Raw genomic sequence first — 20391 nt, 5'->3', positions numbered from 1 at the left:
TCTGTTGCCTTAAAATATTGATCAACAGGGGCGCCTGGGTGGCGCAGTCGGTTGAGCGTCTGACTTCAGCCAGGTCACGATCTCGCGGTCCGTGAGTTCGAGCCCCGCGTCAGGCTCTGGGCTGATGGCTCGGAGCCTGGAGCCTGTTTCCGATTCTGTGTCTCCCTCTCTCTCTGCCCCTCCCCCGTTCATGCTCTGTCTCTCTCTGTCCCAAAATAAATAAAAAACGTTGAAAAAAAAATTAAAAAAAAAATATTGATCAACAGATATTTATAGAGAGCACTGCTCTATTTCCCAGTTACTGCTGGGCACCATGAGGTACAAAAGCGATTCAACCTAATTTCTGACCTAAAGAGCTCATGATCCACTTGAGAACACATGACAGCCACATGAACCAATTCCTAAAATAAGAAGCAGTTATAATAGTATGATGACCACGTCAGACTACAGTATTTATCAGAGATTGTGAGGCATGTGCAGTTAGAGAAGAATGTATAATAAGAAGTTGTTTAGTAAAGGCAGTCAAAGCGGTGAGGTAACTGCATATCCTGGGAAATTGTATTGTTCTTGTTTATTAGATAACAGCGTGTACCCATTTTTAATCTATATTCCTAACTTTTTTATAATTACAACCCTTTTTTAACACATACGATTGTAGCAGCCGGGTCTATGTAATAAAAATATTTCTTCTGCTGGCCAACAGCCCACACTAACACTCTTTTGCTGATGGAGATCCAAGACTCCTTTTGAAGGAAAAACCTGGTATGAGCGAGACATTCACAAATCCCTGTCCCCTGGCAGTAAATCTACTTAACAAGAAAGTCCTCTTTTCAGTGGAGTATCGACCTAAAGTACAGGTTTGCTTATCTGGATGGTGTTCCATAGCTCTGAAAAGAATTTGACTCCTCAAATGCCTCTTCGGTTTTATTCGGGGCTTGTACATCTCCTCCGAATAAAAGTTGTGACAGTTCTTGGTTCATAGAGCTCGTCGGGATCAATCGGTACTAGGTAGCGGACCGTGGGAATCTTGTGGCAGATCTCTGAGGGCAGAAGGCCCCCTGACACAGGCCAGCGAAGGCAGAGGGAGAGGCCACGTGTGTTGTGTGGCATTGCCATTCCCCTACCTGATTATTTGTGCTAATAGGAGGAAGCTATCACATTCCCATGGGCCAAAAGCTGGTTTTCACTTGTTTTTGAAAGGGTTTTTGTAACTATCTTAGGAGGTGGGAATGCCAAAGTGGAAATCTGGGGAGTTTGCCATATAGGAAAGGCAAGTCGTTATCAATCTACCCTGTGTGTCTGGGACAGTAGGTGCATGTGAGACAGCCAGGGTCGCTGCATTAACGTGAATACTCTGTCGCTTCGGAAGGCTGGGATGTCTGTGTTTGGGTTAAGACGCCCTGCTGCTAAGCTTCAATTAGGTGAGGCTGGTAAAGTAAATAGAAGGTAATGGATTGTGTCCATACATGACTTCATTCCATCCTTGGAATGACTTTATCGATAACTGCTGGAAGGCAAGACTCAGCTGTAGCTGTGTCCAATATACCTCCAGGCAACAGAGAGTTGACTTTATTTGCTAAGGTGTTTGAGGTGTGCCCAGGCTAAAACCCCGGATCCTTCACCATCGGATACATCCAGTGTAGTTTTTCTAAGATGATGAATGCTTTCTTTGTCTAGGCGTATGCTAAGAGTTACCCCAAACTTCTTGAATTGTGTTAAACAAACCCTCCTACGGTGGCAGTTGGTCAGAACTCACCAGAGTGCGTGCTGTGTGTTCATTTCTCCCCTATGGTCTGTCAACATTTGTTTTCTCTGTACTCAATTTCTCTTGGTGCCCTGTGAACCCAAATTTAAGGACTGTGTTTAATGGCATGTTGGCGGGCAGGGGGAGAATATGGGTGGAGGGGTGTTTTGAATAGCTTTTTACCAAATCTGTGTCCCATTTTTTCCAAAACAATTTCCTATTTCTAAAACTGCTGCCAGCTCATGGAAACTTGTAATCTACAGTTATCCTGAAGTCCCAAGAGAAAGATTCAGAAATGATCTCCACAGAGCATTGTTCATTTAAGGATTCTTCCTAATTAGACCCCAGGGCAATGACTTGCTTTTCATTGGTTGAATATTGTGCATTTCCTGACATGTCGCTGCCCCCTAGTGCAGCACGCTAGTGAGTGCATCCTTCTCTGCAGACATTCTTGATTTGCATTATTACTGTCTGATCAGTCCATTTCATGCTTACCTGGGTTCTGGCAATGTGATTAGACACTAATCCATGACTCAGATAAAGTCCTTCATGGGCCCCATTTTTCCAAACAGATCCTATTCCGGGAGCAGGAGTTTGGTGGGCTAGCGAGTGCAGATGAGAAAAATGGAGTTTCAGCTGGACTCTCCAGACCCCTTCCAGTGAAGAGACCGGGCCCAGAATTTTCAGCATAGTGCCATGAATCAGAGGAAAAGATCTCGTGTTAAGGTGCATCCAGGGCAAAGTAAAGAACACTCGGCTTGGAGAGAGACAAGCTTAGGAAATTTCCTTAACCTCTTTGAGCCTTTGTAAAACTATCATCGATTCAAAAAAAAAAAAAAAAGTAATCTTAAGATGTCGTAAGGATTTACTACATCATCTATTTTTGAAGGTTTTATACACTTTAACATGTGATATAAATCTTCATCTATTATGTTTACTATGAATGAGGTAGCCATTAGGTGCAATTTAAGGATTATGGAAAGGCATTCTGACCCCAAAGACTTGCTCTCGGAACCGTTTCAAAATGATCACAAAATTGTAAGCCATGTATGTGGTCTCCGTGCCAAAATGACCTTGAACAAGTTGTTTCACTTCGTTGGGTCTCTGTTTTTCCACCTATAAAGTATTAGTGCACCTATTTAAAGGGATTACTCAGGGATTCAATGAGATAACATATGCCTGGCACATGGCAGATTTCAATAATTGTTAGTTCCTCCTCCTCCTCCCTTATTTTTTTCTGGTCTGAAATAGTCAGCACCTGCCTTTGACACCTGATACTAATGGGTAGATGGTGCCTAGATGGTGTACCGTGATGCCCTCTTTCTGAATTGTCCCCCAAAGAGTGGAGCAGCAGTCCTTCCTTGTCCCCATCAGCTTTCAAATATTGGCGAGGACATCTGCCCTGGGGAGGGGATAAGGTAGAGGTGGTCATTAAAATCTTCAGTGTCAGGAAGTATAACTGACAGGAAGCTGGGGGTATTGCCTGTTCAGGAACTGTGTACTTTCTTGTGAGAATAAAAGAGATTTTTCCTTCTTTAATGATTATAGTTGCAGTGTTGACTGGGGGAGCAGACAAGAGATAAGAAAGGCATCCAATGCGGGAAAGGTCATTTGGTGATAGTGGAATTTTTTTTTTTTTTGTCAAAAGAATACATTATAAATGTCATACCTACTTTGAAAATCAGAACATTAAAAAAAAAAAAAACAAAACAGATGCTCAGTCTTCCTGTGGTGAATTAGCAAACAAACGAAAAAGGTCTTAAACCCAATGTAACAGAGGCAAACAGATCGAGCCACACCTACATGTACATATGCACACACACGCACATACTTTGTAGGTGAAATACACATTTTTTCTGCTTTCATGTGTGGTTTTTGTTCTGAATGCAACATTGGTGGGTTTTGTTAGGTAGTTAGTAAGTTTCTGTGGAGAGAAGTAAGAGACCTTTAAGGATACTGATTAGTCGATGCTAAAGAAGAATTTGCGCTGAGGTCTTTTCTCCCTCCTAAACCCTAGTTCTGTCATCACCCTGACCATGGACTGGACAGAAACCACAGAGCACCACAGAAAATTATGCAATTCATTAAATTTGTGTAATATCCTTTCACCTCATCGTAGACGTTGTTTTGGAATCCATCAACAAGATGTTTTACTGTTTTTGAATCGGATTTCTAGAGCAGAGCTAGAGGGACGTTAGGTATTGCCCTGTCCGAACTCCTTTATTTTATAAATGGGGGAAGTAAGGCCTAGAGAAGACACGTGGTTAGTGTGCCCCCCTTTATTATTTATCTCTCTTTCCAAATGTCTTTATCAAGTTTGCTTCTTCCATCTCCCCATAGGATTGTGAGTGTGCAAAAGCACTAGACCTGGTGTGCCTGACCTTGACACCCGGCACCGCACAGTGGGTAATTCAGTGAATTCCATTCTTACTCTCCAGCCAGCTGCTTCTTCTCAAGAGAATTTATCATTATAATAGACAGAGAAAGGGATTACTGAATAAGAATATTGTGACATTTAGTAACATTTCTTTAAATTATTTGATGCAAATTTCATGTCCGAGTGTAATATTTTAGCCTATGTCTGGGAGTGGGGGGAAGCACTCGTTTGTGAATTAGCAATGAGATTCTCGTGTTACATGAGGAGGAAAAGCTGTTGTTCTAGTTCCGTGCTTTACCAAAACTTCAGGGATTAAATTTTTACCCCATATAGAAGCCCATTTGGCAACTCATTCAATGTTACCCAATATTCAACAAGAGTTTTTTGAGTTCCTACTATGCTCCTAGCACTATTTATAGTCTTAGGATGTATCAGAGAACAAAACGAAGATTTCTGCTTTCAAGATTATTTCTTAATATATATTTGTAACATGAAACGAACTATTTCTTCCTAATACCAAATTACTCTTGGACAGCATTCTTGTGAAAGCATGCCATTTTTAAAAAGTTGTCTGCCTTAAAATAAAAGGTCTAGTTTCAAAAGAAAATGATTTTTTTTTTTTTTGGTCGAGTTACATGAAGTTTGGTGCAACACTGCCGCCTTGCGGCCACTTGAGTCCCAAATTTATACACACTATATATGCTCAACGCTTACCTTTAAGGTAGGGCTTAAAGTGAAAATTACCTTGTTTTTTTGGTGGAAGCCTTAGACACAAAACCTACCCAGGAGTATTTATCATTTAATTCCTTCTGGTTTTTTTTTGAACAGAATGATTGGAAGGGCTCCATCGCTTTTGTAGTTGGAAACCGGATTGAGGACGATCTTCCCATCCGAGCATTGACTCTTGCCGTCCAGGTCCCTCAGCGCAAATTCTTCAGTATCGTATCATGGCAAGACATTCTACAGCAGGTACCTGTCCCTTTCACCTCTAAGCCCCTCAAAGACTTTTTTTTTTTGCCTAAAATAACAGAATAAAGTAATAAACTAAATAAGACTTTCCTATTCTTGGGCTGTTGGGTAAATTTGGGTGGATTCTTTTAAACAAATTTAGCTAGAATCAATGTGAACTGTTTAATCTGGAAGAATTAGTTTAGGCCCATGAATATTGCCCTTTCTACACGCATTCATTTGACCAAACCTCTCTAGCCATACCAGACTCCTTGCTAGGCTCTTTGAGGAATTATCTATTTAATAAAAGATTGAATAATAAAAGACTAAACTATTTACTGTTCTAGCAAAGTCCATAACAAGCCAGAAGAATTAAGTCTACAGAGAAGGCTAGCTGTCAGAGGTCAGAGAGGAATGACAACATAGGAAAGTCCTGGCAGGTGGCGCATATGCCTGTAACTACTAACAGCTTTACCAAAGTGACTATAAATTTTTTACTTAATTAATGAATATCTCTTCCTTGCTAGGTTTCTCAACCCTTCAAGTCACCTAAGTATTTGAAATTTACATATACCTAACTATTTTTTAAGTACGCTTCTCTTGTTCGTCATAGATGAATTTGATTTTCTTACAGATCAATGAATCAAATGCCCTTCTTGGAACTACATCTAAGAAAGCAAAGAAACCTGTAGGCAATAGTGCTCCCTTATATTATGAGGTAGGTGAACATCTTTACTGCAAAGAGTTTTGCAATTTTTAGAAAATGAGAACTGAAATGGTGATCTGATAGTCACTTTTTAAGAAGTTTTTAATTCATTCTTTGAAAGCAAGTTCTGGGTCCTCATTGGAGCTGCCTGAGGGCAGACACTTAAAAAAAAATCTGCCTCCATTCTAACAAAATCCCTCTCTAGGAATAAAATTGTTCTAGATTGTCGACACCATCCCTGCATCCAATTGAAGATTATAAATCAGAAGTTTTTATATGCAAGAGAGTTGGGTCATACTTTTTCATGGTAATTATTAAGTGTGTGATGATATTAAAGAGAGCTGTATTATTAGTGTATTACAAAGTATTAGTTTCACCAAAGGAACAATGTAAAAATGCCCCAGAAAGTGTTTCCTGTACAAGACAGAGACACAGCTGTTACAATTTTCCATCAGTTTGTGAAATTTGGGCACACTTCCATCCTACTTCAACCAACATGAAATAATGATAATTTTTAGATTAATGGTCCATTCTGTCCCTAGCAGATGCTTAACACAAAAGTCTGGCCTGGGTGACCATTGGGTTTATGCAAAGACTTAGAACTCATGCTCAGTGCAAGGGGATTTCCTCTCCTGCTGCCTCGTTAATATCGAACTTACAGCTTACGAGAAGCTATAAAAATCCAGTGATTAATTAGAATATCACTTAAAATTTGTCAGGCACTGTTTTATGGCTCGTCAGACTGAAAGCATAAAGATTTTTGGATCTTTCTAAGACAAACTTGTTTGCACTTTATTTCAGTGATCTAATAAAGTTTTTATGTGTCTCAGGTCTTGGATGATTTCCTAATGGCCGCTTTAGTATTGCCTGAGTACTATCTGAACAAGTTTCATTGGATTTATTTACGCTTGACAGTACGGTGGATTTTACAACATTAACTCTTGCCATCCTACTCTTACTCTCACGAAAAACTGATTCTGTGCTGTTGGAGTCAAATAACGCACGTTTCCCCTCTCTTTATGATGCTCTGGATGTGCGTGCTCCAGTTGAAACATTATGTGATACCTGGATTTAAAATATTGGAAGTTTTCTTCTGAAGTAGCCATAGAAAACCATGTCCAATTCTCAGGCCTGGGACCAATTAGCCCCCAAAGGACTCTTTCTTCTTCAAAGATGCTCAGTAAAAATCAGAGATGATAACAGGCCAGTTTTGATGTCTAATCTGGACAGACATTTTGACTTGGATGTGGGATAGCACAATGTTACAAATCCAGAGTTCAGTTAGAAAGCCATTCCTCTCCAATATGTGCTGTGGCTCTGGGTTGTGAATCCTTCACTCAGGGGAGGTCCATTTCACATCTGGCTCTGCCACATTCTTCCAGTGGAGCATTTGGGCACTAAGCCTCCCACACCCCCACACATACCCTTTTCTGAATGGTTCCAGAAGAAAAGGGAAGGGAGAATGAGCACCACAGAGATTGGCCCTTGGGTATACCAGACATGCATCAACTCCAATTGCTTCAGTAAAAACAGATATAGAACATGAAACAAATTCAGGCTCTTGATCAGCGTCAGCCGAGGACAGAATGCACATCGGGAGAAGAGGGCACATTTCCAATCTCAGTCCCTTCACGCTTAGGACATGTTCAGAAACTCTGCCACTTGGTACCTCACCCCAAGTGAATTGAGGAGCTGCAGGCCATGTCAACTGAGAACTCCAAGGTAGTTGTGAGCAGTGACCATGAAAGAGGCGCAGAAGCCAAACTCTTTTGGGACTTGTGTTTGAGGCTTATGAGTCTATTTCTGCTTGAAGTCTTGCACAATCTGTAGCAACTAGGACACATGGCACAGGTCAACTCCCCAGGAGCCTCTCTGGGGAGTTTTTTCTCAAAAGAAACTCAGCAATGGGGAAGAAAAGGTCACCTAAGAAAATCACTTATGTGACATGTGATATCCGTAGAGTTGTGTCTCCTCCATTTTGGAAGGAGAACTCAAGGTAGACACTATGAAGACCATCCACTTACATTTACTTCTATTGGTAGGATACCCTCATTGGCCTTAAATCCGAGCCTAGTTGTTCTCACTTTAAACATGGTGCTGACCAGTTTGGCTTTCTGGTTTCCTTGCCTGCAGTCAATTAGGAGCAGCAAATTAAAGTGAAATGTCACCACAGTGCAGTTCATCCATGAGTAGTAAAATAGCGTCAGAACCACATTACATATTTCCAATAACGACTTGCGATGTCTGGGCCAGCAAAGACCACATTCCTAAGTGATTTGCTCAGGCTTTCACTTGGATGGCTTGGTGTTGTGTACACACAGCCTCATTTTGAAATTGTGTAATTTCCCCTGAAACTTTAGAGTTCATCGAGCCATAGTATTGTATATATGAGAGAGTCTTTATTTATAAACCACAGTTCTTTGAAAATGTGCTTAGATTTGTGCTAATGTAATTCCACAGAGACATAGCTACAGCCCATTTGTTCGTTCACCATCTCCTGTCGGAAACCATGTTCTGCTCTATCAGGAACTATTCTAAGGACTCGTATGGGAATGGGAAAATATTCACCTTTGTGCATAGTCTCAGGGATGTTAGCTATTACTTTATTAGAGTAGTAGTCTATTATTATTTAATATCATTATTTACTAATGATGAAAATGATGATCCCATGCATTGGCCTTACATACAAACATACTTTCTAGCTTGTAATCCTATTTGAGGATGCGGACTTCTATGAAAATGGATATACAGATATTGTCTGTATTATATAATGACCAGTTTTACCAAATAGTGGCATTTTACCAAATACCAAACAATTAACAACTACATTCTTGTTCAACACTAGGGGTTTAAACACTATCTAGACAATGGGTGGTGGGGAGAGATGAATATTATAAAGACTGTAACTTCAAGAAGCTTAAGGATTAGTTATGGGGAGAAGGGGGAAAAATATATCCTAACACACAATAAATGGTCAACAAATGTTTATTAAAAGAGTGAACAATACAGTGCATCGAAGTCCCGGAGAGACAGATGAAGTGTCATGGGCATTCAAAGGAAGATGAGCTTACCATTAGCTACTGTGGGGTGATGGGTGAGATCTAGAGGAGCCTTGTGGAGAAGGTGGCGTTGGGAGGGAAAGCAAGCGTGGCTAATTTTGATCTTGAACATATATTATTCCAATTAACCCATATCACAATTCTAAAAGGAAATGTAAATATCCCCATTTTACAGATGGGGAGATGGAGGCAGAGAGAAGGTAGGAAGTTTACTAATTAGAATAGTGAAGAACTTGAACTTGGCCATAGTTAAGTACATAGCCTCAGGTTGTTCCTCTTTACCACAAACCTGGTACTTTTCCACTGGGCTCAAATCTGTCCACCCTCGGATAGTAGGTCCTGGCGGTCTTGACATAAGTGAAGGCATAGGAGAGGGAGAAGAGTGAATACGTGCTAAATTTGTAATTAGATGGTATAAGATATACTCAGTAGGCAAGGGAAATCCTATACGTATTTGAATTACAACTTTAAAATCCTGAATATGGATATCTATGAGGAAATATTTCAAACACTCCATAGAATCCATGCTTTAAGATACACTCTTGGGCTTAAATTTGTTTACTAAATGTGCACAAATATTTGGCTGCATGTGTCTGTTTTATGGCCCACATAGAGAATCTGACTTGTTCATTTGCAGGTTTATTCAGTCCCGACCAAAACTAAAGAGGAAAATATTAAGGATCATTCAAAGCTAGGTGCAGTGTTCCCTATGAGAGAGGTCTATGCATACCTGCAAAGATTCTCCCACCTGCAATTAAATCTGAGACACAGTATGTGTGCATTATAAGAGATGCACAAATTTTGGACTTTGACTTTGTGACTTTGATAAATTAGGAAGAAAAAAAAACTACCAATTGGACAGGTTTTTTTTTTTTTAACTTCTCTGAAATCTGGGTAAACTGTCTTAAACGTTTTAGGTTCCTTCCCATGGGTGTCTTTATTTTGTGATGGTGAATATCATACCTTGTACCTAGAAATGAGCATCCATCCACACATCCAGTGTTTGCCTGCCTGGATGACTTATTCGGAAAAAACAAATGAGGTCACCACAAAATTTTTTAAAAAACACAAAAGTTTGCTGAAACAAAAAAGTATCTATAAAGAATAAAAGTATTTATGGCCTAGTTGGTGATTGGCTTATTTTAAAAATTGATCAATTCTATACAACAAAGATCCTGGACAATTTGCAAGATTATGTAATATAGTGCGATTTTATGAACACAAATAATTATTAGTTTTCCTCTTTACTCCTATCAGTAAAAAAAATAATAATAATAAGACCTTATTTTTTAACTCATAGGTTTTAATTAAAATATTTTTATGGGCTTTTCTATTGGGAGATCATTCTGGGAGATCATTAAATATGGAAAGATTTGTTTCTGATGTTAGATTTGAAAGTAATGAATCAAATGCAGTTAAAAAATATATGGGTTGCAAATTTTATACATAAAGATCTAATTAGTTTCATCACGTTTTTAAGATAGTTCGCTGGTATATTGGATTAGTATCCCCAGATGTAATAATTTCATTTTGTTGGTTCCTATTTCTATGTGTGTAGGTATATTCTTCGGCTCTTTCCCGAACGCGTATTCATAATAATTCACAAGTAAGAACACAGACTTAATTATAATCGAGTTGCCTCCCTTGTCCACATTTCTAATAGGAAACTCATTCCTTTGACAGTGCTTCAAATTAACAGTCTATTCAATGGAATTGGAAGCCCTTATTTTGGGGGGGGGGTGGCCCTTGTCAGAATGAAAAATGGAAAACTCATGCTTCAGAGATAGAAACAAATAATATGTGAAAACATTTAAGAGGTTTGAAGTTATTAAAATGGCAGCTCTACTGGGAACAGAAAGCAGTATGTCATGGAAGAAACGAAGGAAAAGGGAGTCAGGAAGCATTCTCTGGCCTTTTCAATCCTGCGTTTTAAAACAAAACAAAAAAATTCAGGAAGAATTGGAAGGTAGCCAACCTAATGCCGTTATTTCATAGAGCTTAGGGATACACCAGGAAATTACAGGCCAGTTAGTTTAACTTCACTTGTAGGGAAAGTATTAAAAACTGCTGCAGGAGATCAAGTAAAAAGATGCTTAGAAAAGCACAGCTTGATTAAGGCAAGCCTGGCCAGCGTGGTTTTCGGAAAGGGAAGGTCATGTCTTAGGAACTTGTTGAAATTCTTTGAAGCTATTACGGCCAGTACAGTCTTCAAAGAATACAGCGAGGCCCAGGATCTGCGTATCTTTTCCGTTCCACGCCAGTCCTTGAGGGACGCTTGCAGAACGTGGCCCACATCACGGCCTCGGTGCCCCGAGTTTCGAAACCACTATCAAAATAGTAGAAAATAACCTCTGATGGAACATTTTTAAAGCTGGAACCAATTAATACAACCTGATATTTATAAATGTAAAATAAAGACTTGGAACAAAATTTAGGAATATTGAGCTGTAACAAAGAAGTACTACATTGGGACTATAAAAACAATCTGGGGAGTTACTGTGCCAAAATCTGGGCTTTGGAGGCATTTCTCGCCCGAAGAAGGGAAAATGACGAGAAGTCACAGTGCTAGAAATGGTTGTAGGGGAAAGAGTTATGAAGAGTCACAACCAAATGAATTTTGTCAAGATGGGAAAAGGAGCCGTCAAATGTGTTAACAACCCCGGGCCTCTACAGTCCTGGAGAAGGCCAGAGCAGCCCAGCGGAGAAAGTTTAGTCCAGGCTAGTCAGTGAGGGGGTGGAAGTTCATGGCCTCCATTGCCTCAGGAATGGGCTCCTAGGGAGTGAATATATTTGCCTCTCAGATCGGAAACCTGGAGTTCTGTTTTCAAAGAAAAGCACAACTCAAGCAAAGGCGCTGGAAAGCATCCAAATCATGCCCCCCAGCTCTTTTCCACCCTGGGGCACAGGCGGCTGGCCAGGCCCACGCGTTCCAGGAGGAGGCAAGTAGTAGTCCCTGGTGAGGAGTGGAACCAGAAGCTGAGGCCCCTGGGATTCAGCAGCAGGAAACATACACCATCCAAGGGCCATCCACGTGATAGAGACGCAGGTAGGACCTTCGGTCCATGGGAGAACTTGCAGACAAGACAAGAATCTAGTCGAGAATTCCAGGACGTAGATCTCACTGGAGAAGAAGCCACAAGAACAAAGCAAGGTTCAGCTTGTGTGAAAGGCAGCCATCACAGTCTTAGCCGGGATGGATTCTGGAACTTCCCCAACACTCTACATTCCACGCCCACCACGATTGGGAGGATGTCAGGGAGGGAATCAGAAAGACTATATCATTCTAGTCCTGTACCTAAGACTGTGAATAATCTGCCTTTATATATGGCAATAATAATAGTTATGATTTATTGACTCCTTCGTTTATTCCAAGTCTCATGTGCTTGGTGCTTCACATGTATTAGCTAACCTAATCTTCTCAACAGCCTGCCAGGAGGTACTTACAAATGGTGAAAGTGGAGCCTCAGACAGGTTGAGTAACTCAGTGACTCAGAAGCCTCTGTCCCCTCTGCTTGTATCACATAAAAATCGAGGATAAATAGTTGAGATGCTGCAAGTGGTTGTTGTGGTTTAACATTTCTTGAATACGAGCTACTGTTAGCAATTAGAATTAAGCTCTAAAGCTCTCAGTCATTCTGTGATATGTTTACTGCTCTTCCTGCTGCTCGGGCAAAAACACTGGTATATCTGTATGTGACAAAGCTGCCAAACAATTTTAGTCCTATTTTTTTTTTTTTTTTGAGCCACACTGATGAGTAGCTCCTGCCCAAATGTTTGGAGCAACTGGGACTTTTAATTCTTACAGTTTAGATTTATATGGTAAAGGTGACTAAGTCTTTCCTTTGGGAGAGGGAGGATGGAAGGATGGGAATTGAGAGGGAAGTTAATACATATATATACATTAGAGATAAAGGTGTGGAAAGAAAGAGACCTGTCTGAAATCCTACACGATTTAGTGAGAGTGAATTTCATCTCCCAGAGTGCCTTCTGTTAGCTTGGTGAGACATGTACTTACTGGTTAGATGCGCCGATCCAAACCAGTCTGCCTGGGCTCATGCTCTGATTCCACCACCTACTGGCTATGGGATCTCGGGCAAGCTCCTCTAACTCTGTTGTACCTGTTTTTTCCTCTGTAAACTCAGCGTCCATGGTGGTATCCGCCTCACCGAGCTGTAGTGGTGATAAAATGAGATCGCAAATATAAAATACGTAGCCTAGTCCCTGTCCTACAGTAAGTGTCCATTAAAGTGTAGCTATTATTGTTTATGGTTTTTTTTTTTTAAATTTCTATTCTCAGTCATTGTGAATGTTGGAGTTTTGGACTTCAGGAAGCATGAAAAAACTAGAAACATCTGTGAGCAGGGTGTTTTATTTTTAATTTTATTACAGTGAAAAACACATAATATCACATTTACCATCTTAATTATTTCTAAGTGCACAGTTTAGTGGAGCTCAATGTACTCACATTGTTGTGCAACCAGTCTCCACAACCTTTCATCTTACAGAACCGAAACTTTATATCCAGTAAACATCTCCCCCTTCCCCACTTCCCCTAGGCCCTGACGGCCATCAGTCTACTTTTTTTTTTTTTCTATGAGTTGGACAACTACAGATGCCTCATAGAAGTAGAATCACATAGCATTTGTCTTCTTGTAACTGGCTTATTTCACTTCGCATAATGTCTTCAAAGTCCATTCATACTGTTGGATATGTCAGAGTTTCCTTCCTTTTCAAGCTGAATAATATTCCATGGTATGTATGTATAATATTTCACTCATCCATTCAACCATGGGTGGGCTCTTGGGTTGCTTCCATCTCCTGGCTATTGCGAATAATGCCGCTATGCCTTAACTTTGGTATGCAAATTATGAGCATGTTTTCAGCAAGTGGAATACAATTAATACAAGGTAAGTTAATCACTAGGTGAATGAAGAGAAAAAAAAGGCAAACTAATGGTCAAAGGGTATTTGGGTTGGGGCGCCTGGGTGGCTCCGTCGATTGAGCGTCAGACTTTGGCTCAGGTGATGATCTCACGGTTCGTGAGTTCGAGCCCCGCGTCGGGCTCTGTGCTGACAGCTCAGAGCCTGTAGCCTGCTTTGGATTCTGTGTCCCCCTCTCTCTCTGTTCCTCCCACGTTCGTGCTCTGTCTCTCTCTGTCTCAAAAATACATAAACATTAAAAAAAAAATCAAAGGGTATTTGGGTTATTCCATTATACTAGTCTTCGTGGCCATGATGGAAACTAATACACATTCTTCTTCTTTGTTATGTCATGTAAGGGATAAATATGACTGAACACCCTGAGGAATAAACAGCAGTAGTAACCATTTCTAAAATAATAATTATAATAACAAAATCTCACATGTAGATAAAAAGAAGGATTTCAAGACGCTTTCATTATATCTTCACACCTTCATGTGAGCTGAACCTAATAGCCAGTAGTATCTCCGTAGTATAAATGGGAACATGGAAACATAGGAACCTTAAATGATTTGTTCCCTGTCGCCAGCCAGAGCTAAAATGAGTGTCAATCCTCCTGATTCATAGTCCAGGGCTCCACTCCACAGCCAACAGAAAGCAAGCCTCACTCATTAAGAATTTCTTAAAAAAAAAAAAAAAAAGTTGGGGGGCGCCTGGGTGGCTCAGTCGGTTAAGCGTCCGACTTCGGCTCAGGTCACGATCTCAAAGTTCGTGAGTTTGAGCCCCGCGTCGGGCTCTGTGCTGACAGCTCAGAGCCTGGAGCCTGTTTCAGATTCTGTGTCTCCCTCTCTCTGACCCTCCCCCGTTCATGCTCTGTCTCTCTCTATCTCAAAAATAAATAAACATTAAAAATATATAACCTAAAAAAAAAAAAGAATTTCTTGTTGATTCTTGTATTTTCCACAAGACAATTTTAGACAGTTTATAGATACAAAATTTGTATTTTGTTAAACATATATTTTAATGTGCATTAAAAATAAAAATGGAATACTGACTTACAAAATCCCCAACTCCGTGGCTTAGGATAGAGCTCAATTTTTTCTTTTTTACTTGCTTTAAAGTTTAGAGGAAAATATTAGTTGCATAATACAGGTGGTACCCAGCTTTGGCTAAATCATCAAGGGATGTTCAATGACCAAGGTTTAGGAAATGCTTCATTTTCATGTATTCCACAAATATTTGAGCGTCTATTATGCACCAAATCTATGACTGAGTTTGCCTTGGTGAATAAAACAGATATAATTCCCTGGCCTCGCACAGTTTACATCCAAATAAAGGCAGGAATTAAGCAAAGCTCAACCAAGCAAACAAATGTATGCATGATTATGAACTGGGACCATTGCTTTAGATCAGAGAAAATGCTTTAGACTGATTGGAGATGAGCTGGGAGTCAAAAAGGAGCCAACTGGAAAGAGTAGGGGAGAATATTCAGGCAGAGTGGGAAGCAGATGCAAAGAACCTGAGGCAGAAAAGGAAAAGGAAAGATGTTGGCCTGTTAGATGGGTATTGAGGAGGGCACCTTTTGGGATGAGCACTGGGTGTTGTATGGAAACCAATGTGACAATAAATTTCATATATTGAAAAAAAAAAAAAAGATCAAGAGGCCACTGAGCCTGGAACCTGGAATGTGAGGTAGAGAGGAGCGAAGGTTGGACCTTCGGGCACTATTGGGTCCTTGTTAGGAAAGAGTTTGCATTTTTACCTCATAGGAAATGGGAAGCCATAAAGCCCTTTAAAGGGGGAAAGTGACACAATCTTGAGTTCTTTTTAAAAGAACTGTTTTCCCTGACTGAGTAGAGGCTAAAGTCTGGGATTGTGATGCCTCCCATTTTGGTTTTCTTCTTCAATATTACTTTGGCTCTTCGGAGTCTTTTATGGTTCCATACAAATTTTAGAATTGTTTGTTCTAGCTTTGAGAAGAATGCTGGTGCAATTTTGATTGGATTGCATTGAGTGTGTAGATTGCTTTGGGCATGGAGGAAGGCACTTGTTGGGATACAACGGGGTGTTGTATGGACACCAATTTGACAGTAAAGTATATTTTTAAAAAATAAAAATTAAATTAAAAAAAAAGTTTTCCCACTGCTAAGTGAGGGCCAAATTGGGATGGGGCAGGAAGCAAATGTGGGGGTGAAGAAAACGCTTAGGAGACCCTGGAAGTATCCAGGTGGAGACAGAGAGTGCAGACATATTGGAAGTACGTTTAGGGGGAAGGCTCGGCAGCAGGCCCCCCAATGTGAGAGGTGAGGGGTGAGGGGCAAGTGCGCATCAGAAGAGACTCCAAAGTCCTGGCTTGGGAAACTGCGCAGAAATACCTTCTGATATAGAGAAAATTGGAGATTAAATTTTGGGGAAGTTTGAAAGGACCATTTGGGATAGTGTAGCAGAGATATCTAGGAAGGAGATATCAAAAAGGAAAGCAGATGTTTGAGTCTTCTTTCCCTTTTCGTGTCCTCACATGCCTAGCTTGGTGATGGTGCGTAGTCAGTGTGGAAGAAGTGCTTTTGGTCTGAAGAGCTCGCTTCTTCAGGCAGGGCTGGTGAGGGTCCCTCGTAGAGGCAACGAGGCCAGTAGAGCACAGCCCACCTCGGCAGTGCTCCGGGTACCGCAGTTCCCGGTCCTTCCATCCTCCCTGGATGGGTTCCATGTCCCCCATAGTGGTTTCCTACCTGTGGCTGTCAGCCCAGTGGTTTACAGCTGTGCTTGTATGTGTGTGATTTGTGATGTCAATATTTGTTTGCCATAAATAAGCTCCAAAAGAGTTTGAAAAACCAATGCCCCGGAATCCCCTCAATCCATGCCTCTTCCTTTTGAATTTTCCTCTCTGTCAGTCTCTCACATCACCCTGCACTAGCCCTCTGCTCACTCAGCAGACATTGACCGAGTTTTTGTTGTACGCTGGGTAACGGACACAAGATCGAACTGAACCCCGTCTCTGACCTCCGGAGCTGGTAATGGATAATTGTGTAAACAACGTTATTTGTTTCCTGCTATTTCATTTTAATACCTTGTAGCCAGTCTGATGTGAGAGTTACATATTGAATCCCCGGTTATAACTGAGTCTGTTCTTCATTGAGCCCTGTGGCTGACACTACTTATTGTTCACAACTTCCAGCCAAAAGGGTAATGGTCCTCTAGACGGGGTATTTTGGAAAGAGGAGAGCAGGAGGGTAGGACATACCAAAATAGTCCAAGATGCAACAAAGATACAGAAAGCCTGTTCCCTTAGAGGCAGAGAAAGTATTGCTGGAATTGAAGTATGGTAACAATTTTCATGTTTCTACGTGTCTTTAATATGACTTCTATTTCTGAAAATCTTACTCTTTCCTCGATCTTTGGTTGCAAGGAAAGGAAGAAGAAATGCCAAACTAAAGGGGCAAGAATTCACTATTAGAAATTCATTTATATTTCCTGAAAAGCTACTGTGCGTATTAAATACTCAATGAATATCTGAGTGAATGAATTTCAGATAGATATTTACATATTAAAAGTGCTCCCATTCTTCTGTTTCGCAAACACAATCAGCCAAAAACAGCCCTCAAACCTTGTTAAGTAGTAGCAAGATCATGTAAGTTCCGAACAACATGTCCTCTGTATTACTTCAAGAAATGTATAAAATATATGTCATTGCAAATTTAGTATTTTGAAACATAGGAAACCAATCCTATAAAAATCCTTACCAAGAAAAAGTGAAGTTGTTCAATAAACCCCTTCCTTTAAAACTTTTGTATTTCGGGGCGCCTGGGTGGTGCAGTTGGTTAAGCATCCGACTTCAGCCAGGTCACGATCTCGTGGTCCGTGAGTTCGAGCCCCGCGTCAGGCTCTGGGCTGATGGCTCAGAGCCTGGAGCCTGTTTCCGATTCTGTGTCTCTCTCTCTCTCTGCCCCTCCCCCGTTCATGCTCTGTCTCTCTCTGTCCCAAAAATAAATAAACGTTGAAAAAAAAAATTTAAAACCTTTTCCCTCCTCCTCATTTTCAGCTAAAAACCCTATCTCTTAATCAAAAGAAAAAAACAGGAGAGTTCAAGAAAAAATGTCCACATTCTCTTGATTATCTACCAATATACCTACAACTACACCCACATACTCAGTGGCTCGGAGCTTGGAGCCTGTTTCCGATTCTGTGTCTCCCTCTTTCTCTGCCCCTCCCCCGTTCATGCTCTGTCTCTCTCTGTCCCAAAAATAAATAAAAAACGTTGAAAAAAAATACAATTTAAAACTTTCATATTTCAACTTCATACTTACTTGGATTATAATGTGCATAAGCATTTGAAATCTATAGAACTGAGATGGTGACCGGAAATGCCCTGCATAGTGCCCTGTACTGCCCCCCCCACCCTCCCAAACTAGTAAGTTTATCATTATCCTGATTCTGATTAGCCTTTATCAAGAATTTACACCGAAAAAAAAAAAAAGAATTTATGTAAAAAGACAGACTCCCTCTGGCCTCACTCATTCATCAAGAAATCTTTAATTAGATTATCTTATTTGTCAGAAAGAATAGCCAAGTATTTTAGTGATTCTGAAATCTTTTAATATTATCCTTTTATTTATCTCGGGAGCTACAGAGAAGCAGAGCAGAGTCTGATAACATGTGACTTTATCACAGGCCACCACCACTGGCCTCTGTGAGGAGGCAGTGCTGTCCTGTGCGCTCAGAGATTCACGTGAGGAATATCACTGAAAAAAGAAAAGGATAGATCCTATCTGGATTTAATGCAGGGGGCTAATATATTACTTTTTGTAACTAATAAAATTTCAAGGACTGACAGCAAATTTCTGATTTGCTTTTCCCCCAGTAACATGTCTGCTTTGAATTATGCAGAAAGAATTCTTCTTCCTGCCAACTTGTTTCAATTCCCTGTGTGAAATCATCCACAGAACATTGTCAGAGGTTTCCTATAGAAGTTCATTTCAGGATTCCTCAATCAGTGGGGGAACACACACACACACACACACACACACACACACACACAGTCCTTTTCCCCCTGTTTTGGAGTAAGCAGAGGAAAATGTATTCCATTGGTAAGGTCTGTGTCTGGTGCTTTCCCTTTCTGAAAGCAGAGACAAGGATTAGTCATCAGATGAGGGAAAGACGTTTTTGCTCTCACCCCCGGCCAGCGTCCTGTTTTATGTACGCAGGCCCGCCCTGTGTGTAGGTGGAGTAGGCAATTGCCGTGTGATGTGATTTAAGAGGTGCTGGAAGTCCTGCCTGTCCAAAAATAGCCCCCACAGCCGCCTGTTGAGTTCAGGCACAGTGTCCATAAAACCCCGGTTTAAATGAAATGAAACTGCATTTTCAGGCTGTTAACCCCTTACATCCGTTATCCCATCAGCATGCCTTTATTTATCGGAGATAAAAGCTGGACCCTGGGGCGGATGTCCCTGCACAGGGAGAGCAGGGGACGGGCTCAGCAAGGTCCAAGACTTCTGGGAATGGGACAAGAGTCACCCACCGTCCCCAGAAGCAATTTCTCCATAACCATGATTGAGTTTGTTGGAACTACACCTCTTCCACGTCCATTTGGTCAGGGAGTCTGTCTTTTTTGAATCACCATTGGATGGAAGATGACATTTTCTCAAACAGGCAATGTTCTTTGCTGCGACCCTTAAAGAAGGCAAGAATAACAACAGCTCACATTTGGAAGATGCCTCTTTGAGTACAAAATCCTTTCACGCGCCATGTCAGATCCGATCCCGACAACAGCCTTGTGAGGTGGACTTAACATCTGACTCTTCTCAGGTGGCAGATGGGGAGAGTCTCAACGATGTTAAGTGACTTGCCCCACTGCCAGCAGGCAGCTAGTAACGGCAGAGCCCCGCGTTGGAACCCAGACATTCTGACTCCAAATTCAAGGATCACTCTGTTAACTTCAAGTTCCTGGAGACACAGCCCCTGTAGTCAAGGAGATGATGGTTAAGTGTAATCCACTTAGTGACTCACCTAGACAAAAAAGCAAGCTCTAGGAGTGTGTTCTAGTGGTATTCCTGAGGAAGTGTTTCCCCTTGTCCTAACGTTTCTAAAAGCACTGTGCCAAATGCAGGCTTCTGCAGGCACACATTCAGCCTCAGAAATTTGAGTTAGGTTTTATCAGGCATTCACATCCTTGTCCAGGCAACAAACATCTCCCAGCTAGAATACTGACTGCTTTGCGCAAAGCTCTAAAACACAACAATAAGCCAAATTAGATAGGGGAAATAAAAACATGAATTGGTGGAAGTTAACTTAGAATTTTCTCTAGAAGCCCTTGGGATTTAGGGGTTTTCTGAGACTTGATAAAAAGTGGGGGTAGAATCGGATAGGCATTATGAAGTGACTGTGAAGTCCAGGATTTCTACTTTGCTCCGCAGCTGAGCACACATGGCTGTATTTCTTTACAGTTTTGTACTAACTCTAGCCATTATGACTCTCCATTCACGTTATACTCCTCTGCTGGTAAGTGCAAAGTGAATAGAATTATGTAAAGTTGAGACTTAGATGTTTCCATTTATTAGCCAAATAACCCTGTTCAAATTCCGTCTCTTTTATGAAGTCTTCTTGGATTCTCCTAGGCAAAATTCATCTCGCTAAGTTATATT

At 40.9% G+C, this 20391-nt stretch overlaps 1 protein-coding gene across 1 annotated transcript in view; it reads left to right on the top strand.

The window, feature by feature from the left end:
* SPAG17 (sperm associated antigen 17) overlaps positions 1 to 20391 on the top strand; it is a 235322-nt gene that overhangs the window by 28609 nt on the left and 186322 nt on the right. Inside the window, exons 2-3 of the mRNA XM_043575965.1 lie at positions 4950 to 5090; positions 5704 to 5787. Coding sequence (XP_043431900.1) covers positions 4950 to 5090; positions 5704 to 5787 — 225 coding nt within the window. The remainder of the gene's footprint in view (positions 1 to 4949; positions 5091 to 5703; positions 5788 to 20391) is intronic.

Source organism: Prionailurus bengalensis, chromosome C1, assembly GCF_016509475.1.
Source record: "Prionailurus bengalensis isolate Pbe53 chromosome C1, Fcat_Pben_1.1_paternal_pri, whole genome shotgun sequence".
Lineage (NCBI taxonomy): Eukaryota > Metazoa > Chordata > Mammalia > Carnivora > Felidae > Prionailurus > Prionailurus bengalensis.
This window is presented reverse-complemented; position numbering and strand designations above follow the sequence as displayed.